The 25,318-nt window shown below is 39.6% G+C and overlaps 1 protein-coding gene and 1 long non-coding RNA gene across 6 annotated transcripts; one reads left to right on the top strand and one right to left on the bottom strand.

Moving 5' to 3' along the window:
* LOC143521517 (sodium- and chloride-dependent GABA transporter 2-like) lies at window positions 1-23,801 on the bottom strand. Of its 5 annotated transcripts, XM_077014438.1 has the most exons (17): window positions 23,754-23,774; window positions 23,500-23,554; window positions 22,089-22,138; window positions 17,453-17,649; window positions 16,655-16,789; window positions 16,336-16,476; window positions 16,127-16,214; window positions 15,896-16,028; window positions 15,605-15,739; window positions 15,231-15,334; window positions 6,380-6,504; window positions 6,181-6,293; window positions 5,956-6,093; window positions 5,242-5,344; window positions 4,761-4,861; window positions 2,559-2,729; window positions 1,488-2,149 (listed from the first exon to the last, which is right to left on the bottom strand). In XM_077014438.1, exons 4-17 carry the CDS (start codon window positions 17,643-17,645, stop codon window positions 1,988-1,990), a joined length of 1,842 nt encoding a protein of 613 aa, XP_076870553.1. In that variant the 5' UTR covers window positions 17,646-17,649; window positions 22,089-22,138; window positions 23,500-23,554; window positions 23,754-23,774; the 3' UTR covers window positions 1,488-1,987. The 5 variants fall into 5 exon arrangements, with proteins under 5 accessions (XP_076870556.1, XP_076870553.1, XP_076870554.1 ...); XM_077014441.1 differs by lacking the exons at window positions 1,488-2,149; window positions 22,089-22,138 and adding an exon at window positions 1-1,455 and having other exon boundaries at window positions 23,754-23,801; XM_077014439.1 differs by lacking the exons at window positions 23,500-23,554; window positions 23,754-23,774 and adding an exon at window positions 22,237-22,320.
* LOC143521518 (uncharacterized) lies at window positions 9,047-16,287 on the top strand. The gene is made up of 4 exons (XR_013132790.1): window positions 9,047-9,160; window positions 10,633-10,733; window positions 15,590-15,669; window positions 15,907-16,287. It is a non-coding gene; the product is annotated as an uncharacterized LOC143521518 (long non-coding RNA).
* Window positions 23,802-25,318: the final 1,517 nt, after the last annotated feature.

Here is a 25,318-nt window from a genome sequence, read left to right as displayed (position 1 = left end):
CAACGTTAACAGTATCTTTATTGTCCAGAACAAAAGAGGGCAAACAAGAACAGTTGTGTGCAAAAATGAATAAATGGGTGAGTGTGTGTGTGAGAGAATAGTGCTGCACTTATTCACACACCGCAGGAACTGCAGGTGCTGTATGTGTGTGTGAACGAATGAGGGTGTCCCTCCTGCTGGATGACTGGCGCACCATGACAACAGCACTATGTACATTTACTAAAATACTCAATGTTTTTTGCATTAGAACAATGGGCTTCGTGGCACAACATGATTTCATTCTTAAATTCCTCATTTTGTTTTCATACAAGTTTGCTTTGTGAGATTGTCACAATCTGCCACAATCTGCTCTCCCTCAGGCTCGTCTGTGTGTCCATATATGTTCGTCACACTCATTTCACCTGTTCCTTGTTGTTAGTGTTGTGTCTGTATGTTGTTAACGTCTGTGAATTTAGTTGTGCGTCTGTGTCATGGTTTTTGTTTGTCGTTGTCTGAAGTCAGCCCTTTTGTCCATGTTTTGTCAAATAAACTTTGTATCGTTCAAAAACACTCTTGACTTGGAATCCTGCCTCACCATTAAACGTCATTACATCAATACACTGTTCATTCAGAAAATGGTTACAAAACACCAGCATAAAAGAACGTTCAAGAGTACAGAGAAGTGTTCATCTTTAAAAAGACAATTCTTTAAAAATAAAAACAGCATTGAAGTGAAATAGGTATAAACAATTGGTCAAAAATAGGTTTTATCTTAGGCAGATTTAACGGTATGTGACTCATATGGGCACTCTTTCATTTAATTTATGTCTAAAAGAAAATAAAACATACAAGAAAACTGGTGAATTCTATATATTTCCTACAATGTGAGAATAAATTTTCAAATTGTATTTTCTTGCATTTCTCTATGTTCTAGAGTTGCTGTGGCATATACAGGTTTTTAGGTCTTGTAGATTTTCTTATTGAAGGCTCATTGACACAGATGTTATGAAATGCCAGAGATGCCTGGAGAAAAGGGTGTGAACCTAAAACTAAACCAAGCTATTGTGAAATTAAGCACTTTTTCATCAGGACACAATGAATCATATAACAAAACAATATTCTACTGATAATCATCCAAATGCTTTTATATAGTAGTTAAACCTCCATGTAAATTAGTGGTTCAATTACCTAGATTTTAGCCTTTTTTCTAACAATAACCTTTGATCAGGTCACATTTTATGAGCCATTCAGGAGGAAAACATTTCTCTTATCTTTAATCTCCCTTATTAAGCCTATTTCAGTGTTCGGTGTTAAATTTCATTTTGACTTAAAGTAAAACATCATTTCTACTTACACAGAAATACAAGCATAGAGGTACGTAGAAGTACATAACTTATATAGTTTCTAGATTTGCAGTGCATCCCGGTGTCTCAAGGTTGAAAGGTCACTTGCTGGGGTGCAGAGAGCATGTAATCTCTAAGGGAATAATTGATTAGTTTCAACATATGATTGTTATATATTGCTCATTTCTCACCTCAGTGGTTTAATAAGAGTAAAAGGGTAGACTGGTGCTGCTAGCACATTGTACTCATGCAGCGAGGTAAGCTATCTACATTTTATTTATTTTGTTGTGGACTGGAGCTACGAGACTAACATAGCCAACAAATAAGTGAAGCACTGCTGTATGGGAGGGGCACACAGGGGACCCACTGTGTGTGTGTGTGTGTGTGTGTGTGTGTGTGTGTGTGTGTGTGTGTGTGTGTGTGTGTGTGTGTGTGTGTGAGGTGGGTGGGGAGGAGATCGTAAATTAAAAGTAATTTTAAAAATAAATGAAAACACAGGGCCTCCACCAGAGTATGTGTGTGGTACAGAGTGAGAGTGGAACGATGCAGTTTGGCTCAGTGCAAAGAGCAGGTTGCAGTCTGCTGGTAGTTTCCCTTTATTTCAATAAAACATGACACATTTCTTAAAGTGTTGGTTTAGTTAAGCTAAGAACAAATGTTTCAGTTTATTCTAAAACCACTGACTTGAACAGGAAGCAAGGAGTGAGTAGACAGAGACAGAGCAGAGCTGGAGCACAGGGTTTGCATGCACAGGGTCTGCAAGCACAGGGTCTACATGCACAGGGTCTGCATGCACAGGGCTGCATACATAGGGACTGCAGCACATTCTGATGGGAGAGGGCAGAAGGAATAAGAGCTTGAATGGAGTTGGAGCAGAGTGATCACAGAATTTTGTGCATCGCCACTGAAAGGTAACTTATACCGCACATACTTTTTAGTGAACACTTTTTAGTGCTTGCCTAAACTAGCTGTTACACAATATAAAATAGCAAATATGCTTGTGTGGTTTCTGACACTGTATTTCATACTGTTGCTATTGGCAAGGATGTATGTATCGCCTGCATTAGCCTTGTAGCTCCAGAGCTAAAGATATGGATAGCTCACCAGGTCGGGGGGGGGGGGGGGGGGGGGGGCTCTGACTTATGAAGTAACGGGAAAATTGTTTGTTTTGTTAACTTTATCACTTAAGTTATTTATCGTTCAGCTTTTTCAGATTCATTCTGAAATAGAACGTACCTTTTTCAGTGAGCCACTGGAGGTGAGGATGGCGTAGATCATCCAAAGGGGAACCAATAGAGTTGAAGACAGCGTGAACCATGAACCAATAGCATAGCCCCACCAGGGGTAATCATACATGTTGTTAAACTTCAGAGGAGTGAATTTGACCAGAGAGAAGATAAATGTAGCCTTAAAAAAAGAAAGCATTTAGAGTTCAGGAAAGAATTATGGTATCTATACCATCTATATATCTATGTGACTTCATGAATTAATGTTAATTTTTTTCCCTAATAATCTGAAGATAAATGTTACACTTAAAAATTATTGTATGTAACAGGCTATCGCAGATTTATATATGCTAGGTTAATGTGTTCTTAAATGTTTTTTTCCTCTTATACAAGGTGCCAGAAGCAGAATGACTAAACAAATAAGCCACCAACAGAAGGCAAATGAACTATGCACTTTTATCTGCAGATACCTCCAGATGGAGGAAAGTTATGGCAGTTACATATTCACTAGATTATGAGGCATCAGGTTGTTGACTAGTTTGCTGCTACAAGATTATTGTGGTCTATGTGACCTAATGGTAACTGTAGAGAGGAGGACTCTGGAGATAGTGGCAATAGGTGTAACGTGGAGCATGCAGGAGGTGGACAACATCCAGTGGCATAGTCATTTGCCAACACCTATAACCGTCCGAGACATAGTGTACAAAAATATAACAAACAGGCTAATAAAAAGGCAAGCTAAAGATAACAGCTATACGAAGGAAACAAACCATGAACATGTCATGAAGACTGTAAGACAACAGGGCTAAGTACGGTGACCTGCATGGAACAAGGGAAAAACGTGTGTGTGACTAACAAGGAACTAAGCTACACATAGATGTTAAAAATAACCTGAGACGTCACAGGTGAAATGAAAACACACATGAAGAACAAAAACAAATACATGATACAGGTGGGGGCGGGGCCAGACGTGACAATAGTCAGCATGACAAGGAATCAGGTGGAAACTGGATTACCAGAAACTAGGCTTAAAGTCTTATCCCTGGTATATCTTGCCAATCTGTTGAACTGAGTTGACAATCCTAAGTACTAACAGAGCCTACTAATCACATCGACTTATCAAGTATGTTATCAGAATTAAAAATATGACATACTCATTTACAGATGTCTTGAAATGAAAGGATGATCTGCTTAAAAGGAACTGGTCATTCATACTTGGCATGATGAAGAGCTCTAAGTGCTCTAAGTTTCATTTGGACACTTGCTGGACTCACTCACAGTCACTGATTAAAATACAGGGGTGTTTCCCCAACATGCTATAAATATCTTGTGACGTTGCTGAGTGAGCCAGACGAAGGCAATGTGCAGAACAACTTTTAATAGCACAGGCTACAGCACATTAGCGCTTTAGACAACAAACAAACAGCGCAACGTCGCGTCTTCGAAACAACAACTGACAACGAGACACACACTTAACCTCACGGACCACCTAAAGCACGTTACCAAAAGCCACAAATAACTTTAGCACACACGTTGGGCACACACGGAAGTACATATTTGGACAAGGACAAACGTAACACCATATGGACAAGCCGGAAGGCAGGAGTCAGGGGATGTACCATCACATACATCAGATTGTTGGAGATCTGGCATCTTATCACAAATCTGGAAACTATAATTGTCAAAGCACTTTGTAATAAAAATACTTGTATACAAAAAATACAAGTATATTTTGTTCAAATTTGTCTTGTATATAACTTTATTTAACACAGACGTTACAAATGATAGAAAATGGCTCATAACAACTATATTACTATATTGGGCATTTCATTTAATGGTAAAGTCCTCAAAAGAAAATGGTTGAGAGATGCTAATAAGATTGGGGCATAATTAATAAAAATGAAAGCAGTAGAGTGAGTGACTCAGATCACAGGTCACTAGACACCCAAGGTACGCATTTAAGGGACAACTGCACAAATGCATGCATGTAAGCTCATAGTCATCCTTCCACATGGGCAAGCAAACAAACAAACAAACAACACACACTCACACACACTCATATCTTTAAAGACTCCATCATGTTGTTTCCAACACATAGAATATTATGACCTGTACAATTAAAATTTTATAGCCAGCATATGAATATACTGTATATAATTCTAACAGATAAGTCACAAATAACTGATAAGCTGATGATCAGTTAAATACTCACTGTGCAGACTAAAGGGGTGATGTACTTCCAACAGTATATTGTTAAAGACAATGGTGGATAGCCAATCATGTCAGTAATATCATCATGAAGACGATCAGCACCTAGAAGCATTGAGTAATACCTTATCGCACAGTAAAATGATTAGAAAATAAAATCTAAACATTTACATAAACATATTCATACAATATTTATATAATCCCAAACATGAAAAATATTCAATACTCCTCAACATTATTGAAACTTTCACTTGAACTGGAAGAAAGACAAAAGGCAGTGAAAGAAAAATAATATTAAATAAATTACCATGTGACCACTATTTTGTTCAAGCAAATTAACACTTGGGTGACTTAAGACCCAAGTACTGATCACACTACTGTTTATAATACATTCAACTGATATATAGATGGCATCAATCAGCTACTGAATATTTCACACCACCCAGAAACAGGCTAATATAAACAAATGTAGATGGAGTACTCACCATACACCCATCCTACACACACTGACTGTAGAATGGCAAATAGTAGGAGGGTCATCCCACTGCAAGCATAATAATCAAACAACTGGAAGATGTACAAGCCGCCCTGCAGAACAAAAGCAACATTCACTGTAACAGATGCAAGTCTGAGTTGTGTTTATTAGGGTCTATATTATTGCATAACAGCAAAGGCAGCAGAAGATCAAACAAGAACAGGAACGTATGCAGAAAGAATAATTAATAAATTAATAAATGCAGATGCCTTCATGCAATGCTCAACATCTACCATAAAAAGCAGCTGTATATATACAAAGAAGAAGACAAACAAGAAGCAATTGGGGGCAATTATGAGGATCTCTGGGAAGTGACATGATAGGTGTGGTAGGTGTCAAGAGGGTGGAGACAGAAAAGGACATGGAAACCTAAACAAAGCACATGCCAAAGAGCAAAAAACAGTCATATTGCACAAGAAAGAGAACCACAGCAAGACATAACACTTGTCACCATAGAAACCATGACACCAGAAGGGGGAACCTTGACATTCACATTTAAATCATGGGAACTGAAATGTTTATTAAAGCTAGACATAATTACTAAACTGGGGCTATTGAATGTACAAATCACAGCCAGAAAGCTACTCATGGTAGACCATATTATCAACAATCACTGCAATAGTAGATGACTTGACTGAGGGTGGAGCAGGTTAAGCATCATCACCTCTGTAACCATCACCAGGCCGATGAAGAAGCTCACAGCACAGATGAGGAGGAGGAAGAGCTTGCGGCGGTGACCCAGGAGGAAGAAGGAGGGGTACATGTCGGTTATGGCCGTCATCAGCGACTCCAAACCCACAAACTGGAAAGGGAACAGAAATAAATACATGTGAAGTTACAATCAGATAATAGTTGTCATAAACTTTTCACTGGATTTTATCGTGCTGACCTCACTGTCCAGGCCAAGTAGAATGATCATAACAAAGAAACAAATGGCCCATAGCTGAGGAATAGGCATCATTGCAACTGCTCTAGGGTAAGCAATGAAGGCCAACCCTGGACCTGTAAAACAATAACAACATGTTTATGAATGACTACATTCAGTAATATGTAGAAGTATAAACAACTTGGCTGAAAGGTCTAGTCACCTGACTCTGCCACAGTTGAGATGTCTGTTCTCTGCTCATAGGCCATGAAGCCCAGCACAGAGAAGATAGCAAAGCCAGCCACAAAGCTGGTGCCACTGTTCAGCAGGCAGAGATACACACAGTCTCTGCAAAGTAGACATCCAACATGCAATCTCTGGTCATTTTTACCCACATATCACGATTTTTTAAATCAATTTTGTTATCACTGTGGTCTAGTCATAGACACTCAAGTCACAATTTATTCAGCATGTCCATAGAAAAATCAGCATCAACATGCATCAATATGAATTCAACCTATTCTGAAACTATTCACTGAATTAATCACTGTTTTTTTTTGTTTGTTTTTTAATTAATATGGAACTATGATTTACCCATAAGAGCATATGCGAATTTTGAAAGGTAAAAGGAAAATATGCTAAAAAGCTTTGCAATGAGAATTACGGTACATATTGTATACTTCCCTGAGATAACAGAGGACAGTATACTCTCATTTATGTAGTGAGTTGTTTTTGTGTTTAAATTTTGTCAGTCAAGTTCAAAATGGGTAGGCAACCAACATGGAAGGCTGAATTGCCCCTATTAACCTATGGGTTGAATAAACTGTCCCTTTGCCTGGTTTCATTTAAATTTGAAAATTACCATAGTGATAGTCCAATCACCGACTTGGGCTGGGTACTTAAATTTGACACCAAAAAAGCACCAACTGTAGCATGTCAGGGTAACGCACAGCGATCATGAAGCAGACACACGTGCTAAAGGCGATATGCTCACAAAGCTAGGCAGATATGTAAAAGACGTCAAACGTCTGGCTTCTAAAATGTTACTGTGAAAAGTTTCAGGTACAATGAAACTGGTAAAACTGGTAATGTGTCAAATTTTATGAAACATTTGATTGCACATTATTTGCAATCTCTGACAAGAAAAACTGCAGTTCTACTTGTGCTAATTCAATTGCCCATGGAGAAACAATCCACGTGACTGTAGCAGAAAAGCTGAAGATGTCAGTTGAGAGTACCAGCAACTACTTTGATTTGTTATAGGATTACAGCTCTTTTCAACTGTTGATACACAGATAATTTCTTTTAGCTTTGTGACATACGTTTAACAATAATGTATTTGTGCTTTGTGAATATGTTTTATTTATTTCTATATTCAGAGAGATGACAAAAGCATTAAATCCCAAGTTCAGAACCCATCCAGATATATGTTGTCAAACAGGAATACCTACCTGGTATACAGTCGAAAAGAAAATCTAAAGATATCACTGGAAAAAGTCAGACATGTAGCGCTTCTCTGCACAAATATGAATGTAGAAATAAGGAGGAATAATTTGCACAAGGTTTCCTGCTCTGTTCACCATCTTAACCCTGTGTGCTCAGAAAGTTTCCGTAGCGCCTGCAGTGTCTCACAGAACTGCTAAAATCCGAACAGTGGTGGAATGGCTGAAAAGGACTTGGCAAAGCCTTTACTGCAGAAGAAATTATGGGTATACATGTTTGTTTTCTCTTAACAGTATTATAGAGATGTAGAAATAGACTAACTAATTGGAACCAGCTTGAAGATAAGAAAAGGAAAGGCACAGGTAATAACTGTTTAATGTCACTTCTACCTCACAGTAAATAATATAAGCCCACAAGTTATTTCCACTACTGTCCAAAATCTTGGAATCACTGGTACATTTTAGCCATGAATATGACTTTGGTTGCTCATGTGGCGATATAAAATATCACCATAACATGTATGAAATTATTCTACATTATGTTAAGATTCCTTAGTATAATTGTTATAATTGTGTATTTCATAAAAAAATTAAATAAATTTATGTATGATATCCAGTGGATATTATTCATATTGAAGACCAAGAAACATGGGCCGTTAATTAAATATATTGTTTGTGAATAATTATTTGTGAATAATTACTTTGTGTTTGTGGTCAAAATTAGAAAAAAAGTAATTTGGTATCGATATTGAATTGTTTTGGTGTTGATATTAAATTGTTTTGGTATCGATATTGAATTGGAAGTATCGTATCGGTGGACAGATTTATAACATGTTCTATATACTGGTTTTACTTATTTGCGATTTAGGCAAAATATGCATTGAGTCCTTGGACTCATTTTTCCTACAAGTCATGTATGTAAGAGAACATCTTGCGTTTTTGTCATACCCATGCTTCGTAGCTAAGTTAATGCTTTCTGGTAGCTTGAGCAAGCTGAGTTGAGTTTGTTGCCCATCCGAGTCAAATGCTGATTCACCTCTTCAGGTTACATTCAGTATTGAAAGCATCCAATGTTACATAACTGAATTGTTTGCTACATTGCATTGAAAAATTAGTTTTTTTTTATGATTTCAAATTTATTGCCATTTATATTGATTATATTTTGTCAATGTATTTATCTTGTCAAATTAAAAAACACTTAAAGATTGAAAAGCTAGAATACTCACAGGCCAGAGCTAATTTGCCATGTATGTCAAATATAGCACGTATTGAGCATATATGACATTACAGCAGGTACTACCCTTTACAATGACTGAGCAGGTCTAGACTTCTCTGCTGCTGGTCTTCCATGTCTAGACTAGTTCTATGGGTACTCTGTGCTCCATTCGGGTGCCTGTTTCTATTGATACTCCTCTGCCCCCATGCTAGCTAAATGTCACTGGGTTCACCTCTGGGTATCCTTTACACACTGGCTGAACAAGCCTGGTTTTGCCACTCCTGGTCTTTGCCCTTCAGTGGCAGACGGGCCGGGTACTGCTGCTGCTGCGTCCTTTACATCGACTGTGAGTTTGTGTTTGACTGCTGAGCGAGTGTGTCTGCCTTCACCAGAGCTGCACTTCCATTCATGCTATGTGAATGAGCGTGGTTTCACTAGCGATTCTCTGCTAGCCTTGCTGCCTTCCTATTTATGCTGACTGAGAGTTTTTCACTGCTTCAGTTCCCTGGACTTGTGCATTCGCTGTGCTGCCTTAGGCTCCTGCTTCACCTCTCAACATACGCAAACAGGTGTCATACTTCAGTGCTACTTCAAGCTATTTTTACAATAGCAAAAAACTGTATTCATCCAACTGTGCGTCATGCAGGGACATGACAAGGTGCATGAAAAAGGTGAAGGTGCATGAGTCTTGGAGATGTGTCTTTAGTTCACACACTGAATCTTTTGATACCACCTAATTTTTGTTCAACGTTAGGAATTTTAACTAAACACATTTCCATCGACTCTGCAAGAATATTTGGTGTAACTTATGCGTTGTGTAACTTAAATATGGGACGTTGTCACGTGTACCACTGGAGTGGTATGGGAATGAACTCCGAGCGAGAGAAAATACTAAAGCTCTAACTTTATGTGCACCCGCTTCCCGCTCTGGGCAAAATGGCATAGATTGCTCCCTGTTCACCTCTCAGTCCACTCCACACTGCTCCCATATTCTGTTCTGGACTACCTCATACACTCAAGCCCATTCTCTGTGATCTAATGGCAGTCTCTGTAACCTGTATGCTCCAGACAAGAACGTCTAATTTTAATTACATTTGTAAACCCTGTTCTATTAGACAAGGTAGTGGTCACTAATCTGCAATACATCTGCAATACATCTGCCTTACATGTTTCGTCCTTTAAATACCTTGCTCTTAAATATCTGAAATATTAGAACTGATTACTGCTTATTGTTTTTTTGAACTCCTTATGCCTGTAATTTATTGGTCATTTTAATATCCATGTAAATGTATGAGTTTAAATTTGCAAAACACGTCTTACATCATGTTTTCATCTTATACAGTAATAGACCTCACCAGCCATCACAGGGCTCAAAGACTTGAGACCTGTTCCTTTCTGATTATCTACATCCTCTGTTCTTTCTGCTGTCTGATGATATGATCATTTAGTTTACAGAAGGCTATTGGTTTGGGTCTCCCTAAGAAAACTAGTCTTAATGTTCATGCAGTTGTCTACTGTAACGTTGCTAGGATAGAGGCACGATACGGAGGTGTTTTGAGTGGATTTATATAAACAATGAACAAGGAGGGGAAAAGCAGCACAGGACTTGTAGACATTGACTGAGTAATGACACCAACAACATGCACACTTAAATACACATACACTAACCACGCACACAAATCATGTTAACAAAACAAGGAACAGGTGAAATGAGAAGACGCACACACACAGATGCACACACACAGATGAAGACACACAAGCACACACAAGAGTAGTGGGAGCAGCTACCATAACAGTTCCATTACTATTCAATCCCAGAGTGCCTAGCACCAGCGGACTGTCCCCAGACCTGCACTCAAGGATGGGACCAGAGCGCCAGAACTGCATTGTCCAGAACACCCCAGGAGCAGATGCTCCAGGTAGGAGCCGGCTGGCATGCCACACCTACAATGCCCACTCAGGGACTACAGGGGGCAACACACACTCAACAAAGACAGGAACTGACACGATGACAGGGACAAAGACAAGGACAGTAATAGGAAGGGGCAACACTGGGACACACACAAAGACAGTCATGGGGACACAGACTGGGACAGAAACCGGCATAAAGATAATGGAGGATCCTGGACACCATGCTGGGAGCCGGATGCTCATAGGGGGCGCACTGACCCTCAGGGCCTTGAGCAGGTTCTGGGAGGCGTGCACTGGAAGCAGGGCAGTGCACACTGGCCTCTGGGAGCAGAGCCCTCCTACTCCACCTCCATGTCCAAGCCAGAGTCACTAGACGGTTCCTCCTGTTCCATCGATGCCTTTGACCTGCTTGTGAGCTCCCCAGTTTCTCCTATGAGCACTCTGACTTCTCGTAGTAGGACGGAGACTTGAAGGAAGCTTGGGAGAAGCCCCCTTGGCAGGAGTTCCAGGGCTCCTTGTCCCATGGCTAATAGCCGCAGAGGACTGTACCGTTGTGAGGATCGAGACAGGATGCCGAGGCGTTGTTTTCATTTTGAACAGATTTATTTAAACAATCAACAAGAAGTGAACACACAGCATGGGACTTGAATTAAACAAAGATAGAGAAATGGCATATACACATTAAATACACCATTCGCACATGCAACACAACATTAACAAGACAAGGGACAGGTGAAACGGTAACACACACCTACACATATACGAATACAAAGGAGGAGATAAGGGCCGGCTACCATTACACCTACACTGACCATATGCTTAGATGCAGGACAGCCCTGAACACTGCCTGCTTTTCCTGCATTTCAGCTGTTATACATGGTACTGGATTTAGGTCTAGATTGCTTTTCTCTACCATTAACAAACTTAAGCTGCCTGTGATGTCCCCGTCCTTCCATTAATGGAGTATTGCAATGTTTTTCTTGGATTTTTTAAGGACAAAACTAACAAACTCAACATTTCTTCCCTGTATTTTCAAACTTAAACATGCTGCTAAACAGATTTCTCCCTTCAACTCCACCCAAACTTCTCACAATTCTGATCTAATAAAAAATTCTCTATTCCATAATCAACATTTCATCCCTGCCCCTTAACAGGGGTCCTCACACTGGGCTTCACACCCCTTGGGTTATTCCACTTCTGACTGTGACGCTGGGCGGTGGCAGACGGACGAGACACAGAGTCCTTGTTGCGACAGACGCCACTTTTATTTGCACACGTGGATTGCGCAATAGCGCACGATAAACATTCAAACATACAACGCGACGTGTAGACTTAGACAACGACGAGCAGACCACATCAACCCCACGTGATGACGAGACAAGCCACAGGTGAAACGGATAATTACAAGACACACCCGCACCCACGGAGATACACTGACGCAGACGAGTAGACGCAGACAACGTTAACACACGCCCCAAAGGAAGGGTTCGGGGACCGTAGCGTGACACTGACACCATGTGTGATGAAGGCTGAAGGCCGCCGACCTACCCAGGACTTGAACCCAGAGCTGACTGTAAGTAAACAGGAGCTCTGACCACTAGACCAAAGAACCAGTGATCGCCTCCCTCACACCATCCACCTCCTCCCCCATCTCAATCACATGTAGCTATTATTATTATTATTATTATTTATGATAACGGGTGATGCTATGGATGAAATAAGTAGCTTATAAAGTTTAGATCGATGGAAGGAACTTCCATCTGCTCCTGATGGGCATTAATAGGAGATCATGTATAATTGATTAATTCTCATAAAATCCTGATTCAAAGGGCATACAAAATGAACATTTAAAGGCATTTAAAGATAGATTTTCTTTTGAGGCTTTAAGATTAAGATTGGCTATACATGCAGCACATGTTTGTGTCACACAAACTGGAGTCTACATTGTCTCTTGTGCTTGTTGTTTTGATGACCCCAAGCTGCTACAACCTTTTTATTTTTAGACTGACGTTCTCATACATTTTGCATGCACTTGTGTCCCTGTCTGTGACTTTGGTCCTAATTATCCAAAATAGCCTGAATTTGAAGATGTGAGCTTTGGACACACATTGCTCTGGATTCTCAGCACAAAATGTTCTATCAAGATTAACCATGGTGTCACACACAGTTCTTTTTCTCTAGATTTGATCCTTTATCTTATCTTTAGCCTTATCTCTCCAGTTTTGCTATTAACAACAGTGGAGATGTTTTTTGGAGATGTAAATGTAAATGGAGATGTTTTGTTGGTGCAGGAAACCGCTCACATGTTCTTATTTGCCTCCTCTGGCTGCTATTGAGAATTGTTGGGAAACCCTGTCTGGTTTTCCTGGCCTTTGTGAACCCTAAAACCCTAAATTGTGAATCAACTTACACTTCTAATGTATGTTTCAAAACATTTGCAAGATAGACCAAACCAAAGGAAGATGTTTAGAATGTTATATTTATTACTTTGTTATATTTATTTAATTTGAGCTGAGCTGTTCAAACTGTTTGCTTTAGATCTAAACTTAAATAAGGTCACTTCTTCATCCATAGCATCACCTAGTATGATTAAGTTTAATACAAATGTGAGCAACTAAATAAGTAGACTCACCTTTAATGATGGCCAGCCTTCATTTTTTTATTGCCCGTTTGTTTATTGAACTGTATCATCCCCTCGTGGTCAAAGCTGGTATAGCATGCTAACTGTTAGTCATTAGCTCCTCTGTGACATTTATTTAACAAATTATTCTGAAAGATCACAGATGAGCTAATGGCTAAGATTCACATTACCATTTGGAGCAGCTAAAATAATTTTATTTTGCTGGAGGATGATGAGAATTGATGGAGAGCTCCACAGCACATCTTACATTATATACAGAACGTAGCTGTGCTCTCTGAACATTTACAATCTTTTTTACACTTTGAAAGTAAACATCTTTGATGCAAATCCCCAAGTCATTCACACTCCACCCAGCAATTCATCCTCTTCCTGCCTTTCAACTTTTAATGCTATTGATTTTCTTTTAACGATATAACTACTGCTTCTAGATTTACCAACTGCTCTAAATCCCTCACCCACTAATCCTAAAGCTTGCCTAGCTGTTTTTGTTCATCATCTCACAACTAGTGTTAATAAAGTAATGCTTGGTCAGGTTCCCTCGTTCTATAAGACCGTAGTACTCATTCTGCTTTGGACTACTTTACCTCTTACAGTACTGACAAAAAGCAGATTGTCACCTTCTCATGTTACACTTCTATCTCCGTTCTAAGACATCCCACTCGGGTTGCTTTGGTTTTCTTTTGTGTGCCTTTTTTTTTTAAATTCATGATAGTGTCTGTCTTCACACCCCACCCTTGTTTAGTCTCTTGTGTTTAGTCTCTTGTGTGGTTGATTATTGTAGTAAGTACTCTTAGTTTATATGCTGTTTGTGATCTTGCTGTTTCATGTCTATATTGCCTTTATGTCTCCCCTGTTCAATGTAATAGGTTTTTGCCTTCAGTGTTAGGTTAATGTTTGGTTTGTCTTTGTTTATGTCAGTATACTTTCTGTAGTGTTAGTTGTTTTGTTAAACTATTTTAGAGTCTGCACTTGTGTCCAGCCTACCTTGCCAGAACATTTTCAGTTGATTATTTGCAAATGACCTGTGAACATAAGCCATGTTAAAATGGAATTTCACCGTTATATGGATAACATCCAGATTAATCTATTAAAGGTCTGTCCCTCGTGCAACTGGAAACTTGATTATTTTAAAGGAATCACTGGATATAACATAAATGCTACACGATGTTAAATAGTAATAGCATGCTTGTGAGGTTTGAACACTGTCAGTGACTGCTCTAATATTCAAATAGTATCCTGTAAGGTCACTTATCGTGGTCAGAAAGTGCACATAAAGTCTACATGGCTACTGAGAGAAAATATGCTTCTTTCACCCCTTTCTTTATGGAGGTCTTTATTACTCTACGTCTGCCATCTGTCTACCAACCATGAAGTAATACAATCAACCCCCTAATTTGGCAACCATCATATGCCTGAGAATTATTGATGGTTGCCAATCTTGCATAGAGTCAACACCTCCCTCCTTTGTTTGTATAGTCCTTTTAAGTCTTAACCCTGAGGTGACGACTTTAAACCCTCCCCAAATGCTCTCACCCTTATCCCACATTGGCCCCTCCTTAAACTCCTCTTCTTCCTCCTTCCCCCTCCCACATTTCTCAATGTATATAAGGTCCTCCCAAATTAGATTACACTGGGACTGATCGCAATCAACCTTATACCATATACTCTGTGTGTCAATAAACCTATCAACACAGAAGCCGTCCAGTTTCCTGACTCCTGAATCTGAACCTGATTCCTGAAGGCAGAATTTCTAACACTGCAAGATTTAGTGTGGTTAAAGTGTATACAAATTATCTACGTTCATGAAGCATGCCGGTTATTGTAGATAATTGCACATGATTTCTTATGAGCTTAGCTTGCTCACTTGTAGCAGTTGTTGTTGTACTTGTTGTAGCTTCCCAGAGCAGTGAGACACCCCATGCAGAGAGCATAAGAGTAGAAAATCTGTGTTCCAGCATCCATCCACACCTACATGGCAAAAGAGAAAGAAGTGTCCTCACAACTCACTGACCACCTTACTGAGGAACAGGAAAAATATTGTTACCCCATGAAATCCAACATGTGATTATTACTTACACCTGGAACCCATTATACTCTTTTGGATACAAGTTTCCACAACATAGTGTGTCATAAAAAAATAAATGCATTGAATGAGACTATGGAGAATATACTAACTATACACAGGGAACAGTGCTAGTGTTGTAATATAGAATCTTTTTTCAGAATCCATATTTCTACCTGTGGGTCTGCGAGGCGTGTAGGATCTGGATAGAGATAGAAAATGATCCCATTTACAGCTCCAGGTAATGTGAGTCCACGCACCAAGAGCACCACCAACATCACATAAGGAAAAGTAGCAGTGAAATAGACCACCTGAGAATGAAAAGACCAATGTTTCTCCCTCTTGAATACAATATATAAACATGGCATGAATAAATAAAAGATAAATTCATTTTTAATAAATAAAATATTTATTCATGAGTTTGTAAATCCACCACTAAGATCTTCTGAGTCTCATGTTTCTCCCACCTTGCCTGTAGACTTCACTCCCTTCCACACACAGAAGTAGCAGATGATCCAGGCCAGCAGGAGACACAGAGCCAGCTCCCACCTCACGCTGCCCAACTCATTCACACTACCTGTGATATTTAGCACTCTCCTCCTGGAGAACAAACACCACGTTTGGACTAGTGAATGCCTTCTTGGAGGATGGAATGTAATGATAATAATGTTATCATAATCACAACACAAATGACTCACTCCCAGAATTCTTTGACGGGTGAAGTTGCATTCTGCGGTATGCTGAAGTTGCTAAAATTGTCCACCCTGTCAAACTCAACACAAGTTTCTATGGCCAAGAGATATGTAAATATTTGTGTATTTTATAGTATGCTGAAATAAAATTAATGTAATAATGTTAAGTTTATTTTCATTAACCATAAATGGTGCACATTATTGTTATAAAATACCTGTGTTCCAGTGGTTAGTGCAGCTAGCCCATGGCATCTCAGCATTAAAGGAGGAAAAGAGATAGAAGAAAGCCCAGGCCAGAATGATGATGTAAAAGATGCTGGAATACAGAACAACTACCTGCGTCCCATATCCTAATCCTGTGAAATATATAAAAGCTAAAAGATCTGAGTACTGTTAATCACAGAATAGGATGCATTTCATTTCACAGACATGCCCCATAATGTATTTAATTTCATAGATTCATTCGGTCAGTTTCAGAGAAGAGGTAAATTGGACATTTACTTAGGACAGGGTCTTCATAAAAGTATACTTCACCTTCAAAGAGAGGGCAGATCTTCCTCCAGCAGGTGATGCTTCCCTGGCCGGTGTACTGACCCAAAGATGTCTCCAAGAGAAAGAGTGGAATTCCACAGGAAAACAGAAAGACCACATAGGGAATAAAAAACACTCCTGAAAAGCAAAACAATTTTAGATATGTTTGTGACATAAGTAATTTAGGTTACTCTTATAGCAAAGCACTGTAGTTGTTACATGAACTCAAAATGTAAGTCTTCTTCTTTAACACCTTTGTTAATCAAACAACAATATTGTACAATATTGTACAATTTATTCAACAAAAGCTCTGAACATCAAAAAGCAATGCTAGTTCATGATGCGTTTGTTATTCAGATCAAATTATTTGACGCATGATAGTCAACTTTGTATTTTGCACAGAAGCTTTAGAAGACATTAGTACAAAATACCAAATACAAAGTTTTAAGCAGAATTGGTTGACTTTTCACACAAATAAGTAGTCATGGCCTAGTGGTAGGGAACTGGTCTTGTGACCGGAGGGTCGTGGGTTCGATTCCCAGACCTGATGTCATGACTGATGTGCCCTTGAGCAAGGCATCTAAGCCCAACTGCTCCCCGGGTGCCGGGCTAGAGCTGCCCACCGCTCTGGGCACGTGTGATCCACAGCCCCCTAGTAATCACTAGTGTGTGTGTGTGTGTTCTAACTGCACAGATGGGTTAAAAGCGGGGGATAAATTACGATTGCGGTGTAAAAATCACAATTGACAAAATATGGCATATTTACTTTATTTAAATGTCATTCATTCTCTCTCCACTCACCTCCTCCATTCTTGTAGCACAGGTATGGGAACCTCCACACATTTCCAAGACCGATGATTTGTCCAGCAACAGCCAAGAGAAATTCAGTTTTAGTTGACCATTGGCCCCTCTTCCTTGTTTTGAGTCTTGTATTTATTCTTCCTGAGCCTGAGGAAGTCCTTAACTGCACCTCTGACACATTATGTAGCCCCATATCACTGCAAGGAGGTAAATAATTTAGGCATTTATATATTGGACAGGTATATATTTCAGGCTTAGGTATATTACACAGATGCAAAAATAAACACCAAAGAGAGTAAGAAGGGATGACTCTTTAATGTTTATTTGTAATGTGTTGGGATGAAAGCATTTTAACTGTGCAGAAACCTTAAGGAAATAACTGTCCGAAGCTGAGCAATATTGTAACCTGTAGCAAAATGTGTAAGATATATAGACTGCTAACAGTGGGGACCACTCTAAACATATGGAACTGGAGATTTAACTGATACTGGTGAATAATTGGTATATCAGTCTCATACTGTAAGCAGAATTCATTTAGCGAGTTTAAATATATGGACTAGTATAGTCTAGAGCAGGGGTCTCCAACATGTCGCTCGCGAGCTACCAGTAGCTCGCCACCCCTTTCCGAGTAGCTCGCCAAAGGGCCAATGAATGTCCCATCGAGAAATCTACTTAAATTTATGTCCAATCAAAATTCACAGTTGTTCCTCCCCTTCTAATACTAAATGATTATTCGCCAATTATACAACAGTTAGTTCACAATCCGACTGGTTGAGAAGTGTTCTAACCCTGCAGATATGTGTGATAACAGCACGGTACTCTCGTTCTCTGTATCACTCCGCGGACGCGTTGTCAAGTAACGGCATGTACATATTCATGATAACACACTCCCTCTCATGTTCTATTGCTCAATTAGCTGTCAATCAAAAAGTTAGGCTGCCGTCAATATTGAATAAACCAGGGGTCACCCACGTCATGAGTCGCCCGCGTGCTTGTTTTAAAAATAGCTCACTATAGCGCCATGCACCAAAGCGCTGCATCGTTTATGTTTTTGCTGCTATTATAAATTGTCCACGGTTGCTAGCGGTCTTCCCGCTTTACAATTGACACTCGCACACTCGCATCTGGTAGCCCTCCGCAATAATTGGCATCCAAGAAGTAGCTCCCAGTTTCAAAAAGGTTGGCGACCCCTGGTCTAGAGGATGACAGGCATATAAAAGCCTGAGCACTTCTTGGATTTCCATTACTGTTGATGCCTATACGGAAGTCCAGGCACCTTTCTTTTTAGGGTTCAAACTACTTTTTCTCTGTTAAGTTTCGATATTTAAGTACTGATATGAGAGCATTGCGAGAACAGAGGCACTAGCTGTTATATCTATGAATATTCAAAGTTAAGGCATTTCCCTCCAGTTGGAAACGAAGAATGAAGCAACTAAGACACAGAAGATAGAAGACCCTTTTATCACAGATCACCCCAGACACTTTATGCCATCCACACCACCGTGCCTGCACTCTCTTCTTTACCTCTCTTTCACACTTCCTCCATTACTCTGTACCCTCGACCCTAAGTAGGTAAACTTGTCAACCTTCACCAAATCAACTCCTTGTAACTGGAACTGTCCACCGTCTGCCCTCTCATTCACACACATGTACTCTGTTTTACTCCTGCTCACTTTCATTCCCCTGCTCTACAAAGCATATCTCCACCTTTCCAAGCTCACCTCCACCTGCTCCCTACTCTCACTGCAGATCACAATGTCATCAGCAAATATCATAGTCCAAGGGGACTCCTGCCTAACCTCGTCCGTCAGTCTGTCCATGACGATTGCGAACAGGAAGGGACTCAGGGCTGATCCCTGATGTAGTGCTACCCCCACTTTAAACCCATCTGTCATTCTTACCGCACATCTCACTGCTGTCACACTGTTCGCATACATATCCTGCACCACCCTCACAAACTTTTCTGCTACTCCTGACTTCCTCATACAATACCACAGCTCCTGTCTCGGTACTCCATCATAAGCTTTCTCTAAGTCAACAAACAAACAATGTAACTCCTTCTGTCCTTCCCTATACTTCTCCATTAACACTCTCAAAGCAAACATAGCATCTGTGGTGCCCTTAGCTGGCATGAAACCATACTGCTGCTCACAGATCTCTACCTCTCCTCTAAGCCTTGCTTCCACTACTCTTTCCCAGATTTTCTGGCTGATAAACTGATCAACTTTATTCCCCTGTAATTACTACAGCTCTGAACTTCACCCTTATTCTTGAAAATCGGCACCATTATGCTTCGTCTCCACTCCTCAGGCATCTTCTGACCTTCCAAGATTCTGTCAAATAACCCAGTCAAAAACTCCACTGCTGTCTCTCAAACATTTCCATGCCTCCACTGGAATATCATCCGGTCCAACTGCCTTACCACACTTCATTCTCCGAATTGCAGCCCTTACTTCCTCCTTGCTCACCTGAGGCACTTCCTGATTCACAACCTCTACCTCTTCTAACCTTCTTTCCCTTTCATTCTCTTGATTCATTAGTTCCTCAAAATACTCCTTCCACCTCCCCAAGACACTCTCCTCACCAGACAACACATTTCCACCTTTATCCTTTATCATCCTAACCTGCTGCACATCCTGCCCATCACGGTTTCTCTGTCTGGCCAATCTGTACAGATCCTTTTCCCCTTCCTTAGTGCCCAACTTCTCATACAGCTTCCTATATGCCTTCTTTTTAGCTTCTGCCACTGCTCTCTTTGACTTACGAAATACTCTCCTTGTACCTCTGTCTACTTTCTTAATCTCGCTGAAAATCCCAATTCTTTTTAGCCAACCGCTTTCCTCTCAAACTTTCCTGAACTTCCTCATTCCACCACCACGACTCCTTGTCTATCTTCCTCCGTCCTGAGGTCACACCAAGTACCTTCCTAGCCACATCCCTCACTGCATTTGAAAACTCATCCCAGGTATCCAGAACACCACCACCATTACCCAGTACCTGTCTCACCTCATCCCTGAATTTTACACCACAGTCCTCATCCTTTAACTTCCACCACCTGATCTTAGGTTCCGCTCTCACTCTCTTCCTCTACCACCAAAACCATCCTACATATCACAATCCTATGCTGTTTAGCTACTCTCCCCTGGTAACACCTTGCAATCACTAACCTCTTTCAGGTTTCGTCTCCTACAGAGGATATAGTCGACCTGTGTGCATCTTCCCCCACTCTTATACGTTACCCTGTGCTCTTCCTTTTTCTTAAAGTAGGTCTAAGTGTTAACTATCTAACTATCTAATCTACCACCATTTGTCCTTCTGTATTTCTTTCGTTAACACCATATCTACCCAACATCTCCTCATCACCACTGTTCCCTCCACCAACATGTCAATTTAAATCTGCTCCAATAACCACTCTCTCTTCTTTAGGAACCTGCAAAACAACTTCATCTAACTCTCTCCAGAATTCTTCTTTCTCCTCCACATCACAACCTACCTGAGGAGCATACGCACTGATGACATTCATCATCACCCCATCAATCTCTAACTTTACACAGGTCACCCTGTCACTTAATCTCATTACCTCCACTACACTCTTACTAAACTCATCCTTCAGGATTACCCCTACTCCATTTCTCTTCCTGTCTACACCATGATAGAAGTTTGAAACCACCACCAATGCTTCTGGCCTTGCTCCCCTTCCACTTGGTCTCCTGTACACACAGTATATCTATCTTCCTCCTCACCATTGCATCAGCTAGCTCTCTCCCTTTACCTGTCATAGAGCCCACATTTAACGTACCAACTCTAACCTCCACCTTCCTGCTCTGCGTCCTCTCCTTCAGCTTCAGAACCCTCTTCCCCCCTCTCCTCCTCCTCCTTGTCCCAACAGTAATCCAATTTCCGCTAATGCCCTGTTGGACAACAGCACCAGTGGCGGTCGTTGTTAACCAGGGCCTCGACCGATCCGGTATGGAATTATTTTTGATCCGCATCATTTGATTTGGTGCAGTTTTTACACCGGATGCCCTTCCTGACGCAACCCTCCCTATTTATCCGGGCTTGGGACCGGTGTTCTGTCGGATTTTCCTACCTTGTCGAATTTTCCTACCGTATCAGCTGGCAGCGCGTATTTATAGACTAGTCTGTCGAATTTCCCTTCCTTGTCGAATTTTCCTACCATGTCCGTTGGCATCGCGTATTTGTAGACGTATCTCTTAGTTTGTTTACCTTATGGAAACGTCGTAATGTAGCGCAAATCAGCGTTTAAAAAGTAGTATTGTAGACGTATCTCTTAGTTTGTTTACCTTATGGTAGTAATGTAGCGCAAATCAGCGTTTAAAAAGTAGTATTGTAGACGTATCTCTTAGTTTGTTTACCTTATGGAAACGTCGTAATGTTGCGCAAATCAGCGTTTAAAAAGTAGGATGAGCTTTAAAATAAACGTCTTATTTTGCGTATTAATGTATTATTAATAATAATACAAGCAAATTGGATTGTTTACATCTTTGAATGAACATGTTTTTAGCCTGTGTGTCATTATAAACCAGCATTAAGTTCAACACTACAGGTAGTGTTACACGGTTAAAAAACATTATAAATAGCGATAAAACATTAAAAAAAGAAAACGTTCACTTACTGCACTTATGTAGGAGTAAATGGCGTTGAAGTGGAGGTAGTAAAACTGCGCTGTTTAAAACATTTTACACAACTAGTTAACTTAATGCACAGTTGAAAACATGGCAATTGCAAACAAAGAAGAAATTATAAACAAGAAATTAACTTACTGCACTACTGAAAGGACTAAATAGTACTGCACTGTTGAAATTCGCTAGAAGGTAGGAAAAATCGATGGGTGTAGTAGGCGGCCACCAAAATAGTGACGTAAAGCGACTTGCGCATGCGCAGTAATCCTTGGTATGAATTTTCGATGGGTAGGAAAAATCGACAGAACACCGGCACTAAAATATACTGGTGTGTGCACCCTAGTGGCTAGGTTGGAAGATTCAACTGGTTGCTGAACATTATATTGTCTTCATTATAATTTGGCGCATAATTTCTTCCAAATAAAGGAAAATTCTGTTTTATTAGTTTTACAAACAAGCACCTTCACTACGCGTTCAACTGAAGGGGAAAAAAGGACAAAGGAGCTTAAAGCTGACAGACCCAATTTCAGTGTTCGTATGGATGCTTGAAATCCTTAAATTTTAATGATGCATTTTCCAGGTTGAAAAGGTGCAGGAACTTGAAAATGCTTGAAATTAACTTCACAACGAATAGTTATCTGACTGAATGGTTCGCTTGTATAACGTTACAAATACAAACATAAATGTACCGCCTCTTGTAATTCCAGCGGGAAACTTGAGAGCACGTGAAGACGTTAAGATTGTGCTTTTTGAAATTAATTTTTTGATAGCTTGCTAGCTACCGGAGCAAATCCTAACCAAACGAACATTTAAAGCATATATTAGTATGCCATGCACTAATTCTTCGGCTATTACAAAACACGATACAATCTCTGGGATATGGCTGAGATACACGTGTTGCCTTTTTGTGCGCACCAGCCTCCACTGGTGTGACCTCTGCTTTCCGTCCCCAATCACTGACAGACAGGTTGTGGATGACTGGCTTTTTATTTTTGTTTCACACCGCAAACGAGTTTGGTAACCACAGGGTGTCGGTTTACGTCTCTGCAGCGCGCATGCAGCAGTGCATAATCTACTACATTAAACGTTAATGCTCAGGAGCGCAGCGATTTCTCAAACTGCACTATTAATGAAATTACACTGATACATCTTAAAGATACAATAGCCTACAATGCACCACCATCCGCTTTTACAATAAACAAAATACCCGAGCAAAACACTACAAAAATAACCTGCAAAACGACACCCGCTGGCGGAACATCAGAGAATTACAACTCTTCCAATCGCACAATCATCTTATCCTAAAAATTATATTTCGCTATATAACTCTTAGTTATACTTGTATAACTTGTATAAATAAAACGTTTGATACAATACAATTCATCAACCCGAACACTTGCTCACCTGCACATGAATATGGCAAACACAGCGTATTGGGTTACGTCTGGTCAGCGCGCGTCTGCCCACAGGGATCAAGTTAATGTTAGCGTGGAGAAACTTGTAAAGCACTTCGCAGTTGCATGTTTACAACCATCTATATGTATGTGTTTATATATACAACGCTATAAGAGTTATTAGCGCCTCAGTTTACCACTGCAATATAATTTTTTTGTTCAGGTGACTTGGAGAAATTGAAGTAAATTGAAGTAAATACTTACTTGCATTAGGGAATAACCTACTCGTGTCGCAGGATCCTTTAGTCTTTACACAACTCTGCTTTATGAATTTTATTGCATAGGGCTTACGTCAGATGGGTGGTGCCAAACGCCTTTTAGCAGCAATTTCACACTATTTTACCCCGTTACATATTCACGTTTTTTGTGTCAAAATTTAAACAAGAATATTTAGTCAACTGCAATTAAAAGACAATACAGGAAGAGTATAGTGCTGTTGTATCAAAATGTGCTATTTGTCACGATTTCAGTTTATCGTTTGCGTGACAAATATCCGTTGTTAACTTCCATATGGGTATGAAGGAAAAACATCAATATGTAGTGAACTAAAATATTTTCGATGATAATATTCCTTGTATTTTTGTTTTGCATTAGTAAAACAAACAAACAAACAAAAACAACGAAATGTACATAATGAAGTCCTGGCTGCACATAATAGGTTTATCTAATCCAAAAATTGGAAAACGACACACTTTGAATTATAGAAAATTAGGAAAACAAGTCACTTTCTACAACGTGGCTAAATTAAAAACCACAAAATACGAAAAAATGAATATGAACAAATATATATTAAGATAATGAGTTTTTTTTTTGTTTAAATAGACTGGGCTGCAGATTTGAACCAGATGTTATTAACACCAAACAACATTTTGAAAATGATGAAATTATTTTGCTGGTAGTTTGAAAATGAATATACTTGACACATTTCATGATTTAATTAAAACTATGATCAAGAATGGGGCAACATATGCTGAGATGTCTATGGGCAGAAGGGGTTTTGAGGCTAATATAAGGATGTTTTGTGCAGATTATGCCTCGAGAAGAAACCAAAAGAAACTAACAACATTTGGAGCTTGCTGTAGCAATGCAATACTCCAAATAAATTGCATTGTAGTGTCAACAATGAAAAAATTATTTATCTATTGATCCTATGCTTATAATTCTGTGGACGTGCTTTCTTTTACCTAAAAACAAATGATCTGGTATTATGAAATCTATATAATGTAGTGCTTTTCATATAATTCAGAATATGGAAATGGGTTGTTTTTCTGTTTTAGGATTAAAAATGGAAAAACTATTAACAAAAAGTATATGGACCCAGTAACCACTTTTTCTTCCAATTTCTGAAACAACATCACCAAATTCAAGATGACATTCCAGCACAAAAATGAACAAATAGAAAAAAACAAAGGTCACTCTAAGGCAAGTGTGAAGAAACATGGAAGTGCAACATTCCCAAATAGCAAGGTGATGTTGATGCACTATTGATTTTTGATTAGAAGCTTATCAATATCCACTATTTTGGATCAAAGGTAAAATGTAAGTGAAGGTTTCCAGTTACAAATGTTGGCAGCAATGACGTTGATTACTAATTGAGAAATGGTTTATCAAGGATGTGCTACCTGGCACTGACATATTTCGACAGACAAAAAAAGATGGTTACAGTCTGCTATCTCTAGAATAAGAGGAAAATTCTGAACATTAAAATGGGAATTGTTTGAGTATCTGTCAGTAATATATATTCTAAGTGAATAATCATTTTGATTTGT

Source organism: Brachyhypopomus gauderio, chromosome 8, assembly GCF_052324685.1.
Source record: "Brachyhypopomus gauderio isolate BG-103 chromosome 8, BGAUD_0.2, whole genome shotgun sequence".
Lineage (NCBI taxonomy): Eukaryota > Metazoa > Chordata > Actinopteri > Gymnotiformes > Hypopomidae > Brachyhypopomus > Brachyhypopomus gauderio.
Note: the sequence above shows the minus strand (reverse complement) of the source record. Positions and strands in the feature narration are given on the sequence as shown.

Excerpts from the sequence above, each read along its gene's own strand:
- LOC143521517 (XM_077014436.1), bottom strand. Across the intron at positions 15,740-15,895 it reads GAGTGAAGTCTACAGGCAAG|GTGGTCTATTTCACTGCTAC; the intron begins GTGGGAGAAACA and ends TTTCATTCTCAG. Across the intron at positions 6,505-15,230 it reads TACAACAACAACTGCTACAA|AGACTGTGTGTATCTCTGCC; the intron begins GTGAGCAAGCTA and ends TCTACTTTGCAG.